General features: G+C 33.4%; 1 protein-coding gene across 4 annotated transcripts in view; it reads right to left on the bottom strand.

Moving 5' to 3' along the window:
* The window catches only part of ERCC8 (ERCC excision repair 8, CSA ubiquitin ligase complex subunit), a 46,093-nt gene that overhangs the window by 12,275 nt on the left and 15,223 nt on the right, over positions 1 to 18,595 (bottom strand). For 2 of the 4 annotated variants that reach the window (XM_077117242.1, XM_077117241.1), the window contains 7 exons: positions 17,496 to 17,597; positions 16,319 to 16,442; positions 11,534 to 11,615; positions 10,445 to 10,513; positions 9,208 to 9,274; positions 6,366 to 6,466; positions 5,265 to 5,389 (listed from right to left, as the gene is read on the bottom strand). In XM_077117242.1, coding sequence (XP_076973357.1) covers positions 5,265 to 5,389; positions 6,366 to 6,466; positions 9,208 to 9,274; positions 10,445 to 10,513; positions 11,534 to 11,615; positions 16,319 to 16,442; positions 17,496 to 17,597 — 670 coding nt within the window. Of the gene's footprint in view, positions 1 to 5,264; positions 5,390 to 6,365; positions 6,467 to 9,207; positions 9,275 to 10,444; positions 10,514 to 11,533; positions 11,616 to 16,318; positions 16,443 to 17,495; positions 17,598 to 18,092; positions 18,526 to 18,595 lie in introns of those variants that run through there. The other 2 variants (XM_077117243.1, XM_077117244.1) reach the window with 2 other exon arrangements.

Genomic DNA, 18,595 nt, shown 5'->3' on the forward strand with positions numbered 1-18,595 from the left:
GGAGATGATCTCATTACAGTTTCAAATCTACAGTATTGAATAGGGATTATTCTACCCTATGAAATGGGACTTCTATCAAAACATGGCTTTTCTTAGGGGGCACACTTCCTTTCAAACCAGCACACCTTCCCTCTCTCATTTTACTATAAGCTATAATAGTAAAAAACCAGACTGCACCTTCACATTTAGCTTGGCAAGCTCCTCAGCTAAATATCCAAGTTCACTGCTTTCAAGTTTTGTCTTCCATCTGACATAAGAACTCAATTTCTCACCAAGTTCTCTGCCACTATAAAACAAGGATCACCTTTCCTTCAGTTTCCAATAACACATTCATCACATTCTTCTAAGGCTATTATCAGAAGTAACTTCAGCATCCAAATTTCTACCAACAATTCCTTCAAAACAATCTAAACCTTTTCTGTCAAGTGTCTCACAATTATACCAGCTTCTATGCATTACCCAATTCCCATCATTTCCACATTTTTGGTATTTGCTATTACCAAAAATACCCCACTCTCCTGGTACCAAAATCTGTTTTAGTTTCCTAGGTTCCTCAGAAACCATGAAATCGGTCTTAAAGGCGGTATTTAAGGCAGGTTTTGAATGATTTTGACAGGGAAGAAGGATTTCAGAGACTTGGAATACGATAATCACGAATTTGCAAACTGAATTCCTATCTTGTATGGGTCCCTTTTATTGCTGCAAGGAAGATAAACATCTAGCCACTAAATGAATGCCTAGAATGATACATAGATTCCATTAGAAGGCAGTTCATTCAAGTGTCCAACAACTATCAGCATAATAATTAATGATAGTGACATATACTAAATGCCAACATTTACTGCATGTACTAGACATAAGAGTTTTGTATGCACTACTTCATGTAACCCTCAAAACAATCCTAAGAGATGGGTAGCACTATTATTACAAAAAGAAAACACTTAGGTTAAGTAACTTGATAAAAATCTTCTGGCTAGTAAATGACAGAATCAGAAATTGAATATACACTATACTAATCAAAACCACTGTACCAAATTGTTGTAATTATTTTTCTTTCATTCAACAAAGAGACGATCACCATACATTGTAATATAAGTGAGCTCATGGCACCCTGTGAGCATTCAAGAACTAAAGGAGTTAAAGAGAATCTGTGTCTGTGCTAGTATGAAACTGTTATGTACCCTAGAAAAGCCATGTTTATTATCCTAATCCAATCTTGTGGGAACAGACCTATTATTTGGGTGGGATCTTTTTGATTAAGTTGTTTCCGCAGAAATATGACCCATCCAATTGTGGGTGGGACCTTTTGATTAGGTGGTTTTTGTAGAGATATGTCTCCACTCATTCAAGATGGGTCTTCATCTGCTTACTAGAGTGCTTTAAGAGGGAACCATTTTGAAAAAAGCTCAGAGCCAACACAGAATAGAGACTTTGGAGATGGAAAGAATACGCCCCTGGGGAAGCTGTTTGAAACCAGAAGCCAAAGGACCAGCAGACACCAGCTATGTGCCTTCCCAGCTGAGAGAAGTGTTCCAGAGCCATCAGCTTTCTTCTTGAGTCAAAGTATCTTTCTCTGGATGCCTTAGTTTGGACATTTTTATGGCCTTATAATTGTAAACTTGTAACTTAAATCCCCTTTAGAAAAGCCATTCCATTTCTGGTATATTGCATTCCAGCAGCATTAGCAAACTAAAACAGTACCTGGGATAAATCTTGAAAGCTGTGAAGCTGTAAGAACATGAAGGAGTATTCTAAAGCAAAGACAGCAGTCTATGCAGTAGAATGGAGCAGTGAGAGAGTACAGTACATGGAAATCTTCTAAGTAGTTCAGTATGGCTAAAGACAGGAAAACAATGGAAAAGTGGCAAGACAAAAAGCTGGAGAGGTAGAAGGTCCAGCTTATGAAATCCTATATACAACAAAGACATTAGTTCTAGTAACTTGAAAGTATTGGAGAATCAATGAAAGACTTCAACATAGAGATAAATTTGGGAAAGGTTAGAAGGATGTTAAGAGTAATTAAAGAGAGAAATGATGAGGGGCCAACAGTTAGGCTTGAAGGAACGCAAGATAAAAGTTAAGAGGGATAACAGGATTTGTTAGTGATTTAATATCTGGATGAGGGACACAGAAGAATAAAAGATGACTCCTGGCTTCCCTGCTTTGGTAACTAGGTTTCTGATGATGCCAGCAACTAAAATAGGAAACAGCAGAATAGCTACTTGGAAAAGTTTTTAATTTTGTTATGCCTAAAGCTGCCTCTCTGTTATTTTCTCTATAGGTACTTCCTCTGTACTCAAAGGCAATGGTCTCTAGTGTGCAGTTTACATACCCTAGGGAAACTGCAAGATGATCCATTAAGGTGTGGGAAGAAAATATTGGAAGTTCTATTTCTATTTCATTTTTGTCTAAAAAGTCGGGAATTAAACTTTAATAAAATTTAATATGTAGACATAATAGTATTTGTATATAATTTATAAGTTACTATACATATATTAGAGGTATGTACTTATACTTTAATAAGAGTACTACTAATAAAGCAATACCATGTAATAAAAAAATAGTATACTGTTTATGGTATACCTGTTATTTAGCAAGTATAGTACTAGTCTTGACATACTTTCTATTTTAACCTCATGATCTTTTTTAGGTAGCTAATACCCACATTCATGAGATAGGGAAACTGAGACGCTGACCACAGTTCTTCATGTCACCTTAAATAAATTACTTAATATCCCCAAATTACTAAATGGTAGGACTAGAATTTATTTCCTATTCTATCTTTAAATATTTGAAGAGAATATCTGCATTACCCCTTAGAGTTACTTTTTTTTTTAACTTTTTTTATTAATTAAAAAAAAATTAACAAACAAAACATTAAGATATCATTCCATTCTACATATACAACCAGTAATTCTTAATATCATCACATAGTTGCATATTCATCATTTCTTAGAACATTTGCATTGATTTAGAAAAAGAAAAAGACAACAGAAAAAGAAATAAAACGATAATAGAGAAAAAAAAGATTGTACATACCATACCCCTTACCCCTCGCTTTCATTTACCACTAGCATTTCAAACTAAATTTATTTTAACATTGTTCCCCCCTATTATTTATTTTTATTCCATATGTTCTACTCTTCTATTGATATAGTAGTTAAAAGGAGCATCAGACACAAGGTTTTCACATTCACAGAGTCTCATTGTGAAAGCTACATAGAGTTACTTTTTTAAGGATACATTTCTCAAATTCCTTTAAATGTCTTTTGTACATAAGTTTCTGGGCTCTCTACTACCCTGATCACCTATGTATGAATGTCCTTTACTTTGATCAAGTCCACTTTAAAATGTATTATCTATTACTAAACACAGTCTAGATTCTTACAAAAAATTCAAAGGGCAAGAGTATCACTGGCAAGTAGGAAAGAAAAATAGAATATCACAATAACAATTTATGTGTACTCAATACAGTTTATATTTATCACATTAACACTTTGACACACATTCCAAGTTACTTTCCAAAGTGATCCTATCTCTATATAAAAACCCTTAATGGCTATCTCACTCAGAAGAAAAGTCTAAGCCTTAAGAAGGCATACAAGGCCTATATGCTCTGGCAACCTGTTCGTCTTATTCCTAATCTCCTATTATTCTCCCCCTTCCTCATTCAGTTGCAGTTTAAGAGTCCCCTTGGTGTTCCTCAAGCATCCTAAGCAGTTTCCTGCCTCAGGGTATTTGTACTTATTCTTTTCTCTGCCTAGAATGCTATCCCCTGCCCGGTCCCGCCCCCCATATCTGTATGGCTCACTCTCTCATTTCCTTCAGGTCAAATATTACCTTCTCAGTCAGGCCTACCCTGACTGCACTACGTAAAACAGTAAATCCCAACTTCCCAACATTTCCTATGTTCCTTTTCTTGTTTTCCTTTTCTTCATAGCACTTTTCCAACCAACTTATTATTTGTCCATTCACTCATCTATTTATTGATTGATGCTTTTCTTCCCCTCCCTAGAATATAACTTCCATGAGGATAGGATTTTCTTGTGTTTGGTCCACTACTGTATAATAGTGCCTGGCAAATAACTGCTCAATAAATATTTATTAAATCAATACATACAATAAGAAAAGGTGTGACCTATTCAGGGACATGGTATAAGATAATGAATGGATGAATTTATTATAATTTGCAATGTCTGAGTTCTAGGTTAAGACATGACAGAGAAGCAACTCAAATAAGGGATTAGCATACTCTAAAATAATTTAGACATAAACAATTGACTTTATAGTAAAATAAGTATTAATAATGGGAGTGATATCTAGAGCATATGAAAAGAGAATTATTAGCTAGAAAGGATTAAAGAAAGTATATGATTAACATTAATATCTATATAAAAGCCTTAAGGAGTCTGGGTATAATTAGCATTAGAGTAGGAGTGGAATCTACAATTTAGCTCTGCTACTTTCCAGCTGTTTAATTCAGTCAAATTATCTACCCGTTTTAAGTCTCATTTTCCTCATGTGTAAAATGGGTTTAACTACCTTCATAGAAGTGATGTGCCAATTAAATAAGACAATATATGCTCCAGTACATATATTAAATGTTAATTATTCTTAGGACATTACCTAGAACATAAACTCTCAATATTAGTTATCAGGACAATCAATCAAATAATGGATGGATGGATAGCTAAGTATTAGCAGTTATTATCCACAAATTATATACTTTCGGTAGTTTATTTTGAAAGTTATTAAACTATAGGTATGTAAGGTAAGGACTACAAACATATCAAAAAAACCTAGAAATTAATTATCATATAAGAATCTAGAATTTTCAAAACACATTTAATCCAATATTAAATAATTGTTACTATGACAGTTAATTTTGGCTTTGTTTTTACAAGTCATATATAGTATAACATTTGATTAGTTAACTTTATAACTTTAATTTATATCAGTAGTTCTTCATTTTTTATTCTTTCTCAACATAACCGAGAGATATGGCACATTTTCATTATAAACAGTTGTTCAGTAGAGCAGTGATTCTTCACTAAGTGTGGGAAATGTGGCAGTGGGGAGAATGGGGGAGGGTGGCCCTGAGTTAAGACTCACCAGATCACAAAGTAGAAAAATATTATACAAAAACAAAACAAAACTGATCGAAAAACAAGAAACCAAGTTGAATCTACAAATAAAGTTGTGTATGTCTCATATCCATTGCCTTAATTTATACCCCAAAAGCTGGTGATATTAAAATCTCTTACCAGTGTGTTTTCTCCACTGGAGCTATTCCAGAGCCTCATTCGATTATCTGTACCAACAGTGAGGAGGTGAAGCCCATCACTTGTAAAGCACAAGCCATTAACTTTCCCATTATGAGCAGTGTTTGCTGCAATGAAAAATAAAGTTCAGTTTATCTGTTACTGTACTCAGCACATACTTAGCGTTTGATGAAAGTTATTTACACATATTAAAGAACAACTACCTGAATTACTTAAAAATTAATCACCCCCTGAATTATTTGAATAGTGTTGTTATATAAATTAGAACCATAGAAATAGAGGAAAGCAGGAAAACCAAAGGGGAAAAATGTTGCCATATATAATTTTTCTTCAAAGAGTAAGCTGTACTATCAAATCCAATCAAGTACAACTTAACAATCAAATTTTAATTAAATAACTTTGATCCCTCTAAGATATTCCATGTCTAATCTGAAAATCATTCCATGAACTATTAAAAATCAATAATACTCTCACATTTAAAAAAATTTAATGGGGAAAGGATAACTGTTTTAGTCTCCATCAAAATTTATATCTCTTTCAAAATAAGATCAAAAGAGCATAATTCTCATTAGACTGATTAATGTAATTTAAAAAAAGATTACTAAAACAATCATAGGTTTTATAGTTCATTCTAATATATTTCCAGTCCAGAATTCTGAGTCAAAGTATTAACCTACACAGAAATTAAACTCTATTATAAAAATGCAGTTAAGGTACTTGTCACCAGAATTGCAGCCTCCCCACATTAAATACAACTTGAAGTTTTTAAGCTGACACAAAGCCATGGAATGTTATTATTCCTTTAGTTGTAGTTTCCCAAGAATCACTGAATTTTTATCAGTTGGCCTCATTGGAGGGAAAAAAATCAGTAAAGCAAATTAATCCAAAAGTTCCTACATTTAAAAATTCAGGGGTAAATGAAATTGCCAATACTTGTTTGTATCTTAAAGATGGACAACCTAATTTAGTTTTTATGAATTAAAAATTGATTTATGGTGAATGTCTTTTTTATCATAAAATTTTCAATTTGTCAATAAAATAAACATCATTGTCAAATTTCTATATTAACACATTTTTTATTACCTGATTCAACAGCTTGTGACTTTTTCCCATTATACTGATCAAGAGTTATCAAACATCCTGATGCTCTCCTCACATCCCACAATTTTACTCTACTGTCAGCACTGAGAAGAAATAAATGTTATATTGACATATTTATCTAGGATAGTGACTGTACCCCTGAACCACCTATCCCAGTATCATGGCACACACAGGTCTCATTATACTAGCACAAACATATTTGAACATTTGGGTTAATGTCGTTTTGTCTCTTTAGCAAATATTCAATATCCAACCATGTCACAAAGAAGTAAAATAAAGAGGAAAAAAAAAGAGTAACCGTTCAGATTACAAGATTACAATTCAAAACTAACTGCTTTTTATATTGTTATTTTTAATTACATGAGCATCTTTTCTCTCCAAGGATGAAGATAGGTTTGTAGCTTGTTCCTTAGCAAGGCTGTTACTACCGTCTTTCTATTATTTGTTATTCAAATGCTATTTAGACAATCAAGCAGTTGATTGGTTTCAAGTTGTTGAAGAATCCATTTGCCATGATTTAAAAAGGATTTTTTCCTTATATAAAAAATACTGGGTAAGTGAATAATGAGGACAATATATTTTCATTTGGTTTCATGAACGCAAACCAATCTTTGTCATGTATAAGAACTAAATTTAATGTCTCCTAGAAATTAGATGCTTATTTTCATTTTCTTTCAAGTAAAGAGGAAAGGCACAAGCATGATCAGACATCAATTTCACCTTCCAGATTATTCCTAAAGAAAATCAACTGATGCTATAAATGTCCTCACAAAGACCTTGATAGTATTTATCCCTTTTGGGTTAGCCATTTTTTTTTTTGTAAGAAAGAGCATTACCTGATATTTTATAAGCCTATTCCTCATTTACATATCTTTTTTTCTTTTGATACACAGTATTGCTCCTATAACCTTCATTCTTTTCAGAGATCTAAACCTAGCCCACTGGAACAGTCAGCAAAAAACTAGCATTTTCCATTTCTAAATTGGTTTCATTTCTTTCCAGCTGGGGAAAAAGTCTGCAATAGGATGAGTCTGAAGAGTTAAGTCTCTTTCGAGACAGATTTGGACTGTCCACTCTGGTGGTGATTCAAATTCCTGGGGTACTCTGAGAACTGAAAATCTCAGCTTTCCCTATGATTTGAGGAAAACAAATGAGGTGTGAACAATGTAAATCCAATCAAACAGGAACCTACAACTAATACTTTGTCCTCAGTTTCACCTTTCATATCATGTTAGGAAGTCTTCCCATGGCTACATTATATAGACCTTGAAATACTTTGGAAATCTTAAATTTCAACATCACATTCTGCAAACTATTACATAACCTTCTTTGAGGGACTAAAATTGTGGCAGGGTGAGGGTTATGAGGCTTTTAAAAAAGCCCAACACAGATCTTATAATACTAATATCAATAAATTTTATAACAATTCTTTTTTTAAAAAAAACTTTATTAAAACGTCGGTATCACAATCTTTGATCACTACCTCTATCACTTTAGTTTCTCAATTTTCTTACTCTGACACTAATCTTCTACTTCATTAGGTCCTTAACTTTTCCTATAATCTTTTGTGATTGTATTCCTTCATTACAACCCATGACTTCAACAATTCTCAGACACTAAGCTACTTGTTTTTAAACAATGAAAACTGCTAACTGTGTCATTTAATGTTTTGATTGCTGTGGCTTGGTACAGCTGTGGTTTGAGCATAGGACACTACCTAGCAATCCTATGTGCTTCTAATCAGATCCCTCTCCCATTCATTAAAATTGTTTACTCCAAATCTTCACTGCCTTCCCTCAAACTGAATCTCCATTACTGAATTTTCAACAGATGACATCAAGTCTAATTCTACTAAAAAGCAATAGCAGTCATTAGGTTTGCATTTTCCTGAGTTTTCCAGGCAAAGCTACAAACAACTTTATTCACACCCTCCTTTTCCTCCTTTCATTTAGTTTCATCCTATCCTTTATGTGTGAAATCAAGTGTATCCCCTCTCCATTTATATTTTTTTCTTACCCTCTCCATTTGGACCCCACCTCCTTCTATCTATTTAAGGTTCCTGATGCAACAGTTATCATTTGAACCCTACCTCCTCCTATCTATTTAAGGTTCCTGATGCAACAATTATTGCTTTCATTTCTTATCTTCACCTATCTCTTTTAAAATTTTCTCCCCAGCATATAAACCTATAAACCTCTTCTCTCCAACAAATATAACCTCAAAAACCTCTTGATCCTCTCAGAATTAAGTGTTCGTTCTCTCTTTTCCCATATCACACTATCAGATGTACCATTTTCAGGAGGTACTGTAATCATTAACTTTTATGTCTATATTCCTTTTTAAACTGTTTGCTTCTTGAAGGTCTTATACCTTGGCTACCCCTGTGCTCCAACCACAGTACTTAAATATTAGTAAACTGAATTAATGAATGAATATGATATATCATATTCAAAATGATTCTTAATTAAAGAAAATGAGTAAGAAATGCTACTATTCTTTTAAGTAATGAAGTACTATACTTTTGTGTTCAAAAAATGACACAACAAAGTAGTTTTACTAGTATTACTAATAGATTGGCATTACCACATAGATTCTCTTTGTCTACTGTTTTAAAAGGTGAATATCTTCAAGGTAGATAGGATTAGGATTAGGATGCATAAGGAAGATTTCTTCTGGTGATATGATTTAAAATCGGCAACTCTAAATTTTGCTTTTTAAGGTTCCAATTAATAATGAAATGTACTAAAATATTATTTAAATGTAGTCTTCAAAATGCTCATCATTAATTAACATTAATTTCAAAACCAAATAAGTTGCATTTTACCTTGCCGTTGCCAAGATATAATCATAACGTGGTGACCAGGAAACTGCCAGTATTTCCTGTCTATGACCTGCAAATACAACTGTATGAAAGGTCTTAAAAATAACTGAAAAAAATTTTTTTCCCTCAGTCTGAAGAAAGTGAAGACTAAATATTAAAAGTGAAGTAACTGATATGATCATTATTTTTTTTTAACACTTATCATAATAATCTATGTTTAAATAATGAGAATCTATTGGGCATTTCTATCACATGGAATGATTGCATTTTATTATAAAAGGACTGGTTTACCTTGGAAAGAACAATCAAAGAGAATGAAACTTTCCTTTAATATACAGTTGTCAGTCAATGTAAGCCAATACCAATTAGATGATATAATTCAAGCTCAATTACTCATCTCTACAACAAACAGTCACTTTAACAAAACATACCAGAAAAACATTCTAAACTTTTCTTTCAATTTCTCGGCAGGGTATAACACGGATAAAATTTTAATTCATGATTGTAAAAAATAGCATTTTCATAAAATATTTTTTTCTAGAAAGCACAGGTGATAGGTTCATAGGATAAGTGCTTCATCATTGTTAATTTACTTCACTTAACTGAACTATTTAAATCAGACATTTAAAATTTGCCTAGCATATGAACAGAAATTAATTAAGTTTATGTTAATGTAAAAAAATTGCTATACATCTCACCAAGTTTTCTTGAAATATTTATTACGTATTTCTCAGAGATGAATAAAAATGTTCACTTCTGGATTTACCTTCTATCTTTTTATTGCTGGAATTGGATGATCTAATGCTAATAAAAATATTAGTGAAAACAATTTAAAATAACATGTTTATCAGATAAAACATTATTTCAAACTTTTTTCTAAAATATTTTTACTGAGGGAAAAAAAAACATCCTAAATATTAACAACAATGTTTACTCATTAGCCAGAATGACAATAAATAATGTAGTTCATTTAAAAAATATATAACACAAGCTTTTGATTTAGCCTTTCTAGTTTCTGTATCTTTTGAGCTTCCCCTATGGCCACTGCTCATATAAATGTTTCCTCAATAGTTCAGTTATATAAGAATAATGCACAGAAGGATCTTTATTTCCCCATTGACGTTTGACAACTAGCACAAAATACATCAGTCATGTCACTTACAAAGAAACATTGTTAGTAATGTTTCTTTTTTTTGAATGTTTTACTCAAAGTAGTTGTTGTTTCAAATTTTAAAAATACCCTGTAGAATGTGGGAACAGGATCCAGACTTTAAGTCACAAAGTTGTACTTTGGGTCCTCTAGTACCAACTGTAAAAACAAAAAACAAAAATGGTTTAAGATAATTTTATTATAAATTATCATCAAAAGGAAACAAGAAATAATGTTATGCATCATGATATTTTTATTGCATCCATGCAGAAAATATAAAGCATGCCAAAAACACATTTCAAACATTTTTATAATTAGAAAAATTATTTTAATTATAGTTACACTCTAGTAGTAAAATAACTCTATTACTACATTATTTCTTAACTTTTTATTTTGAAATGACAGAATCAGAGGAAGTTGTAAAAGACAGTATAGAGAGATCCCCTGTACTTTTCACACCCAGGTTCTCTCAATGGTTATATCTTAGATAACTATTACAATAGGAAAACCAGGAAATTTAAATTGGGACAACATCTATGTACAGTTCTATGCAATTTTATCACATCAATAATTTTAATAGTTTAGTTTTTTTCTTGTAAATGATATGCTTTCAATCACTAGTAACAGATTCAAGAAACTGTGGACACAGACTGAATGGACCATAATGACAACTTAGTACTTAGATGAAGCCCTGACTGATATCCAGAGGTGAAGTGAGTCATGCAGAGCCAGATTAATAATAGAATCATAGGGACCAGATAACTCATACCAGTAAAACATTTTTTCTTCCTCATACATGAAAACATTGTTGCAGGTATTTTATACAAATGGATGTTTAATTTGAATCACAAAATCATTTCCTTTTTCATTCTCTCCAATTGAAAAAGTTGCCAAATTTGTTCATGTGAAATATTTGAAATGTAGGTGGTTTAAAAGGAAACTCTTTAAGGGACAGAACCATGCTTTCTCAATCTTTGAATCCTAGTCACTAGCTTAATACCTGATGTACAGTATATGCTGAATTCAATATAGCTAGTAGCATATACTTGGTTTTCTTCTTCTTTTTTTTTTAATTAAGAGTTGTGATCTTCATCTGAGTTAAAAATGTTTACATATTACTAAATCTAAAAAGGAATAAAGTTTTCCACATGTTAAAAACAAAAGAATACATGTACAGACCTGCTACCAAACAGTGCTTGGTGGCAACTGGAGACATATGATGACTATAAACTGTTTCTTCAAAATTAAATACATCAGCAATCTGATAATCAAAAGACATTTTAAAAGTATGAGTTCTAATTATAATCACAAAAGTATCAAATTTTCTATTTACTTTCCCCCCATATTGTTAGCCATTTTTAAAACACTGAGTGTTAGTAATTAAAGAAAATTGGAACTTAATCAGAGAAATGTAATACTTCCTTCCAAACACCTGATAATTTTAAATTCCGTTTTTTATAGCATTCTTCTCAGTGAAAAAATTTTTCCCTAAAAAATCCCAGAAATTAAGAAAAGACAACTCTAGCTTAACAACTTCCTCTCCATCCAAGTTCTGTTATCACTCTGGGGGCCTTCAGCACCCCTAGAGGCCTCTGCTTTTCAGCTACCACATTCCGAACACTGTCAATACCTAGAATTGGGCCTCATCTGAAACCATACATTTCAGTTATATAACTGCTATCTCCAATTATTTTCACTTTTTTTTTTAACTACTCCCAAGACAATGACTACAACCCCTGAATTCCTGTGTCTCCTGACTTCTTTTCATCTCCAGCTTGGATTCTCAGGGTCCACTATGTCAAGTATGCCAGTATTTTCAACTCCTTTATTATACTTCCATCTAGCAAGAATTCAATCCTGGATGACTCCATATATCAGCCTTTTCTCTGTACTTGTATCCAGGTTGATCAATACAAGGGGTCAGGAAACTTTTTCTGTAAAGGATCAGATTATTTTATAGTAATTATTTTAGTTTTGAGGATCAACTATTCATCTCTGCCATTATAGCACAGAAACAGCCACAGACAATAGAAAACTGAATAAGCATGTCTGTGTTCCAAAAAATTTTATTAACAAAAAACAAGCCATGGGCCAGAATTGGCCCATAGCCCAGGCTTGAGCTGTAGGCTACAGTTTGCCAACCCCTGCTCTACTCAGGTAAAAAAACCCCATCTTATAATAGAGCAGACTGTTGCCACTACAAAAAAATCATTCATACCAACTGGACCTTTGGTATGACTGCCAATCCTACTATATTTTACTTGTATTCTCTCTGCAGTATTCCACAGCTATTTCAAACCTTCTCTAGTCTTCACAAACATCTCAACTCAGTCACAGAGGCGATCTGACCTATTACTTCAAAGGGAAAATGGGACCTACCCAATGAGAATTCCCTTGATGTCGTAACCTAAATCCTATAAACACATGTGCTTCTACTTTTCCTTTCTTTCTTCATTCCCGTTAAAGTGAAAAAATGGTCCCTTCTCATATTTAAAGTTAATTCCCCCCTATTTATATTCATCCCATCAGCACTGTCAGAAATCTCACCGTACACATAATGGCTTCTTTTGTGAATCCTTAATAGCCACCCCCCCTCAACCCTCCATCCCCTCCAACTGGCCCTGCTAATCTCTACCCCAGTACTGGCTTATTCCAATCAGCATGAAAAAATACTAAAGCCTCTAATTTTTTTTGACAGAGGCAGCCTCCCGGAATTGAACCCGAGTCTCCAGCACGGCAGATGAGAATTCTGCCACTGACCCATCGTTGTCCGCCCCATGTTAAAGTCTCTTTACATCTTAACAGTAGAGGCACTGGCCTGTAATTTCCTTTATAATGTCCTTATAAGATACTGGAATTATGCATATTCTGGCCTCATAAAATGAGTTTGGAAGTATCCCTTTTTCCTTCTATTCACTTGAAACATTTGTATAAGATTGGTATTATTTTTTCTCTGAGTGTTTAAAACAATGCACTGGTAACACCATCTAGGCCTGGAGATATAAGTCTATTTCTAGTGTCTGCTTTTTTTCTTGCAGAAATACAATGGTATGCTTGGTAACTTTTTACTGATAACAGAAATGGGAAAGATTGGAGAAGTTTTCCATATGTTTGGTATCTTCCTCTAGAGATGATTTAAACTATCTCTGGCAGGTAGGAGAGCAGATCATCACTAAAATTAGGCTTGTTTGTTATCTTTGTAAAGCTCTGTGATAGTTTTCTATTGTTGCTCTAAGAAATCACCACAAAACCCAGTGACTTAAAACAACACAAATTTATTGTCTTACAGTTCTATAGGTTGGAGTCTCATACAGGTCTCACTGGGCTAAAATCAAGGTGTCAGCAAGGCTATGCCTCTTTCAAGAGGCTCTAGGGGAGGATTTTTTTTCCTTTGCTTTCTCTACCTTTTAGAGGCCACCCATATCCCTCGTCCTGTGTTTCTCTTAATCCATCTTTAAAGCTAGCAACAGTGAATCCCTTTGACCATTCTTCTATAGTCACAATTCCTTCTAACTCGCTTCTTCTGTCTCCCTTTCAATTTTATGGATACCTGTGATTACATTGCTGCGCCTACTTCTATAATCCAGGATAATCTCCCCATTTTGAAGCCAGGTGATTAGCAACTTTAATTCTATCTGCAACCTTAATTACCTTTTGTTATGTACCTAACATATTTACAAGTTTCAGGGACTAGGATGTGGTCCTCTTTGGTGAAGGGGCATTATTCTGCCTACTACAGGTTCCATCTACCTCCTGTTTGTATCCATTCTTGTGGTGTACCTCTCCAAATGCCCCAACTGAGAGACTGAGTTTTTTTCTCTAAACTCCCACCTGCAGAGCAAGTACTGTATTCTGATTTTTTTCTCTACAGCACCTTGTGACTGGGAAAAACTCTGTTCTATTTTTCAGATACTTTTTGCCTCGTTTCTTAGCCTCTACCCTTCCATAATTTGAACAGCAAAGGCCTTCAGGGAAAACCAGTGCCCAACGTCAGTCTGACTTTTCTGCACCTCTCTTTTTCCTATGATCCTAACCTCTTAATTTCTGGCTATCTTGGCAGCCCCACACTCTAATTTTTGTTTCCCCAGTCTTGTGAAAGTGCCTGATAGCTTCTCTGCCTTGCAGAAGCATTGGCCCTTGGCAGTTTCCCAGAACCTACAAAAAAGATGTTTATTTATATTTTATCTAACTTTTCTAGTTTTTCTCAGTGGAGGTATTGGTTTGGCCAAAAGCTATTCCATCATGGTCAGAAGCAGAAGTTTATGATATTCATTTTTAGTCCTTAAAGTATATTTCTAATATATTTTCATTTTCAACAAGTATTTAAAACAAAAATACACATTACTATAAAAATAAATCCAAAGTGACAAGCCTATTTTTTCTAATATAGCAAAGTCAAAATAGAAAACATCTATTTAGTTCATTATTATAATTAAATTTGTATTTAATTACATAGCATTGTACAGTTTTCAGATTAGAGTCACATCCACACTTCATGATTTTATTAGTTATATAAATATGTAGTCTTTCATGGAGATCATTAGTCATTCATAAAGTATTTATTTAGCAGTAACAAAGCACTGGAATTAAGTACATAAAACAGTTCTTGCTTTGGGGAGGTTACAATTTAGAAACACAAATAAGATATACAGGTATGAAAATGAAACTACAGAATAGTATAAGAGTAAGTATTGAAATGAGAATACAGAAAATATAATACAGAAAAATGGGACCAGAAATATAGAAGTTTAAATAAAAAGGTGATCAAAATGCACTCCAGAAGATGCTATCACCAATCGTGCAACAGAACAGGGAGGCCCACAGACATCACCTAGCCTGATACCTTGATTCTATAGCTGAAGGGACTTCTGTTGATAAATACAATGACTGACCTAAAGTAAGACATTTAATAAACAGCAGAACTGGACTAGAAGTCCAGCATCCTGATTCCTGGTCCAGTGTAATTGCAAAAATAAGTAGCCTTAAAAGAAGGGACATGCTGCAGAGAAAAAGGCACTCGAGGCAGGAAATATAGTCAAGATGTGATTATAAGGCAAAAGGATATCAGTTTAGGCATAGTAAATCACTTATGTGGAAAAGATTGAGAAAGTAGAGGGTGGCGTTATAGAGAACTTAGAATTTCAGGCTTTTAGATAATGGGGGTCACTGAAGGGTTTGGGTGAAATAGGGACATGATAAAAGTGCTTTATAAAAAGATTAATTCTGGAGTAGAACTTATATGGAAAAGTATGGGAAGGAAAGTGAGGTGGGGAACCAGTTAGGAGGTTTTAGTAGTAGATGTGCATTTAATAGTGAAATAAATAGAAAAAAGAAATATGAATGAGAGTTTGAAGGGAGAATTGGTAAGACTTGACAGCTAAATAGATATAAGGAATGTTTAGTTTGGGGCATGTTAGGTTTTGAGGAGATGACACTATATTCAACTAAGATGTTTTAGAGACAAGGAGAGAAAATGGAACCAGAGCTCAGAGAAAGGATTAACATTAGAGATATAAATCAGACTAGATATCATAAAAACTATTATTCACTATACGGTTTTACTAAGTTATTAAATAACTTTTTGTTTTTCAGTCAATAAAAGTAAAATAATTTTTCCCTTAGACTTCTGAACCACACTAGTTTTCAAATAATATAGATTATAATAATAGTTAACATTTTTTGAGGTTTACTAGGTACTTTACATACATCAATTCATTTACTCTTCACAATCATCCTATGATGTACAATTATCATCCCCATTTACAGATGAGGAAACTGAAATACAGAGAGGCTTGGATACTTGTCCAACATCACACAGCTGGTGAGCAGCAGAGCCAGATATAAACTGAAGCAGTCTAGCTCTCCTTAACATTAACATACATGACATGTTAGCAAATTGTCACATTAAAATGGTTTAGGATTAAATTCTCCATCCTACAGAGCAATTTGGTTTAATGTACTTACTTGTAATGTATTTGTATCCCATATTTTTAGCGTTTTGTCAAATGAGCTTGATGTGAACAAGCCAGTGTCATGAGGATACCACTGTACAGTCTCCACACTGTATTTGTGAACATCAGGATGGTTTCTACAAAACAGCAATCAAAACTTAGCGATAAATGACTTATGAAAACTACAAAACTGATATTAAGAATAAGTAGAGGTCTCCGGTGGGATGATATGAATGGCCAAACCTAGATCACATCCTTGTGTCCTAGCTGTCCAGAAAGGGAGAAACCTTTCATTTCTGGTTTCCATGGTATGATGTAGAGGCCTGTATCCAAGTAAGGCCCCCCAAATAAAGAGTTTCTTATTTCTATACTAGAGTCTGGAGGGATCAGCCAGCTACATCTGACTTCTTCATTATCGAGGGGTAGTGACCTATCTTTGCCGGAAGAGGAACCTATTCAGCTGTTGAATGTGCTTTCCCTGAGTATCATTTGATCAGCACTACCATTCTTGGAATAATTGGTGCTTTTCCTCAATACCCATTTTCTCTGTTAATTCAAATGTCTGCTCAATATTAGATCAGATACAGGTGTTAAGAAAGAATCAAGTGATGATTATGAACAAAGTCACAAAATATTTTATTAGACACTTCAAATAAATCTCACAAGATTGGTAAGCCAATAAAGAACAATCAGAAAAGTCAAGACAAATTGAGGCATGTTTTTAAATTATGCAGCTTCGGGTAAGTAGAGGGGAAAGAGGAGTTTGTTGTGTGTATAGGTGTGTTTTTACATCTAGCCTTAATCTTTATTTTTCATTAATAACCACTGAAAACTCATTGTGTTCATTATTAGCAGAAAGATTCACAAGTGAATCTTATACTAAGTGGTACCAAAAAGCATCATCAGTTCTGAGGTGTGCTATGTAGGCATGGAACATAAAGGATATAAGCAAAAGTTTTTTAACAAAATTCTTCTGAAAACTAATATCAAAACCGTTTTGGTGAAGTCTCATGTTAAGAACAGCACTATACCCAAATACATTCAAGAAAACATCAAGGGATACCATTGTAAATATGTTATTTGAACAATTTGCTTGAGCCATTTATATGACTATTATCTTCATGTTTTGAATTTGATGCAAAAAACACTCAACTGATTACAAATTCACGAATTACATTTTTAATACACACCTGCCAATGGAACAGACTGCTTTACATGTATAATAAGGCTGTCTGCTGGAGTTTTCAAGGTCATAAAGTACAATCACACCATCTGAACCACCTGATAACATGCTGATAATAAAAAAGTTCACATTAATTTATCATTCAGAGTCCATTTATCAATGACTGCATATTTCTGAAAATTATTAATCAGCAAACACCCAAATGTATTAAGCTCATAAATACAGGGTAAATCCTTATTAATAAAGACTTTAATAAACCAAAATTTCTTAATATTTGAAGAATGAATATAGAAAAATTCAATCTGTGACCATTTAAAGTTTACCTTTGTAGACTATAAAAAGTACAATAGAAACAAAATGGCAGAAGACATTTCTTATTTAGGAAAGTAAAATATTACAGACTTTTTTTTTTTTTTTTTACATGGGCAGGTACCAACAACAGAAACCAGGTCTCTGGCTTGGCAGGCGAAAATTCTGCCGCTGAGTCACCATGGCCCACCCTAAAACTATTTTAAATGTCCTAATTATAATTGTACTAAATGAAAATGGAGACAGACCAGCAATTATTAATACTAGCTATCTGACCTAGGGTAAGTTATTTTACCTGTCTCAGCTTTCCATCATTTGTAAAAGGCAAAAGGATTTTCACCTAAATCACAAAATTGATGTCAAGACAAAAGTTATGTGCAAAGTGTCCTTTACAATACCTGGCAAAATACAGGGGATTCATAAATGTTAGGTCACCTTCTATTATGAACACACTTATTCAATTCATTAAATTTCAAAAAAAAATAATTTCAAACTTACAGGATAGTTGCAAATAATACAAAACCAATACAGAGAACTCCAACATATACCTTATCCAGGTGCCCAGATTTTAACATTTGCCACATTTGTTATATCACTCTATCCACCCATCATATCATACCATAGCCTATATATTTTCAACTGTCCCAATAATGTTCTTTTGGGTATTTTCTCCCCATTATTAAATCCAATCGGACCATGTATTATATTTAATAGTCATTGTTTCAGTAGTCCCCCCCCCCCATCTTTCTTTTTAAGTTATGGAAACATATTTAACAACAAAAATTTCCCCATCTCAAC

This window comes from Tamandua tetradactyla, chromosome 9, assembly GCF_023851605.1.
Source record: "Tamandua tetradactyla isolate mTamTet1 chromosome 9, mTamTet1.pri, whole genome shotgun sequence".
Lineage (NCBI taxonomy): Eukaryota > Metazoa > Chordata > Mammalia > Pilosa > Myrmecophagidae > Tamandua > Tamandua tetradactyla.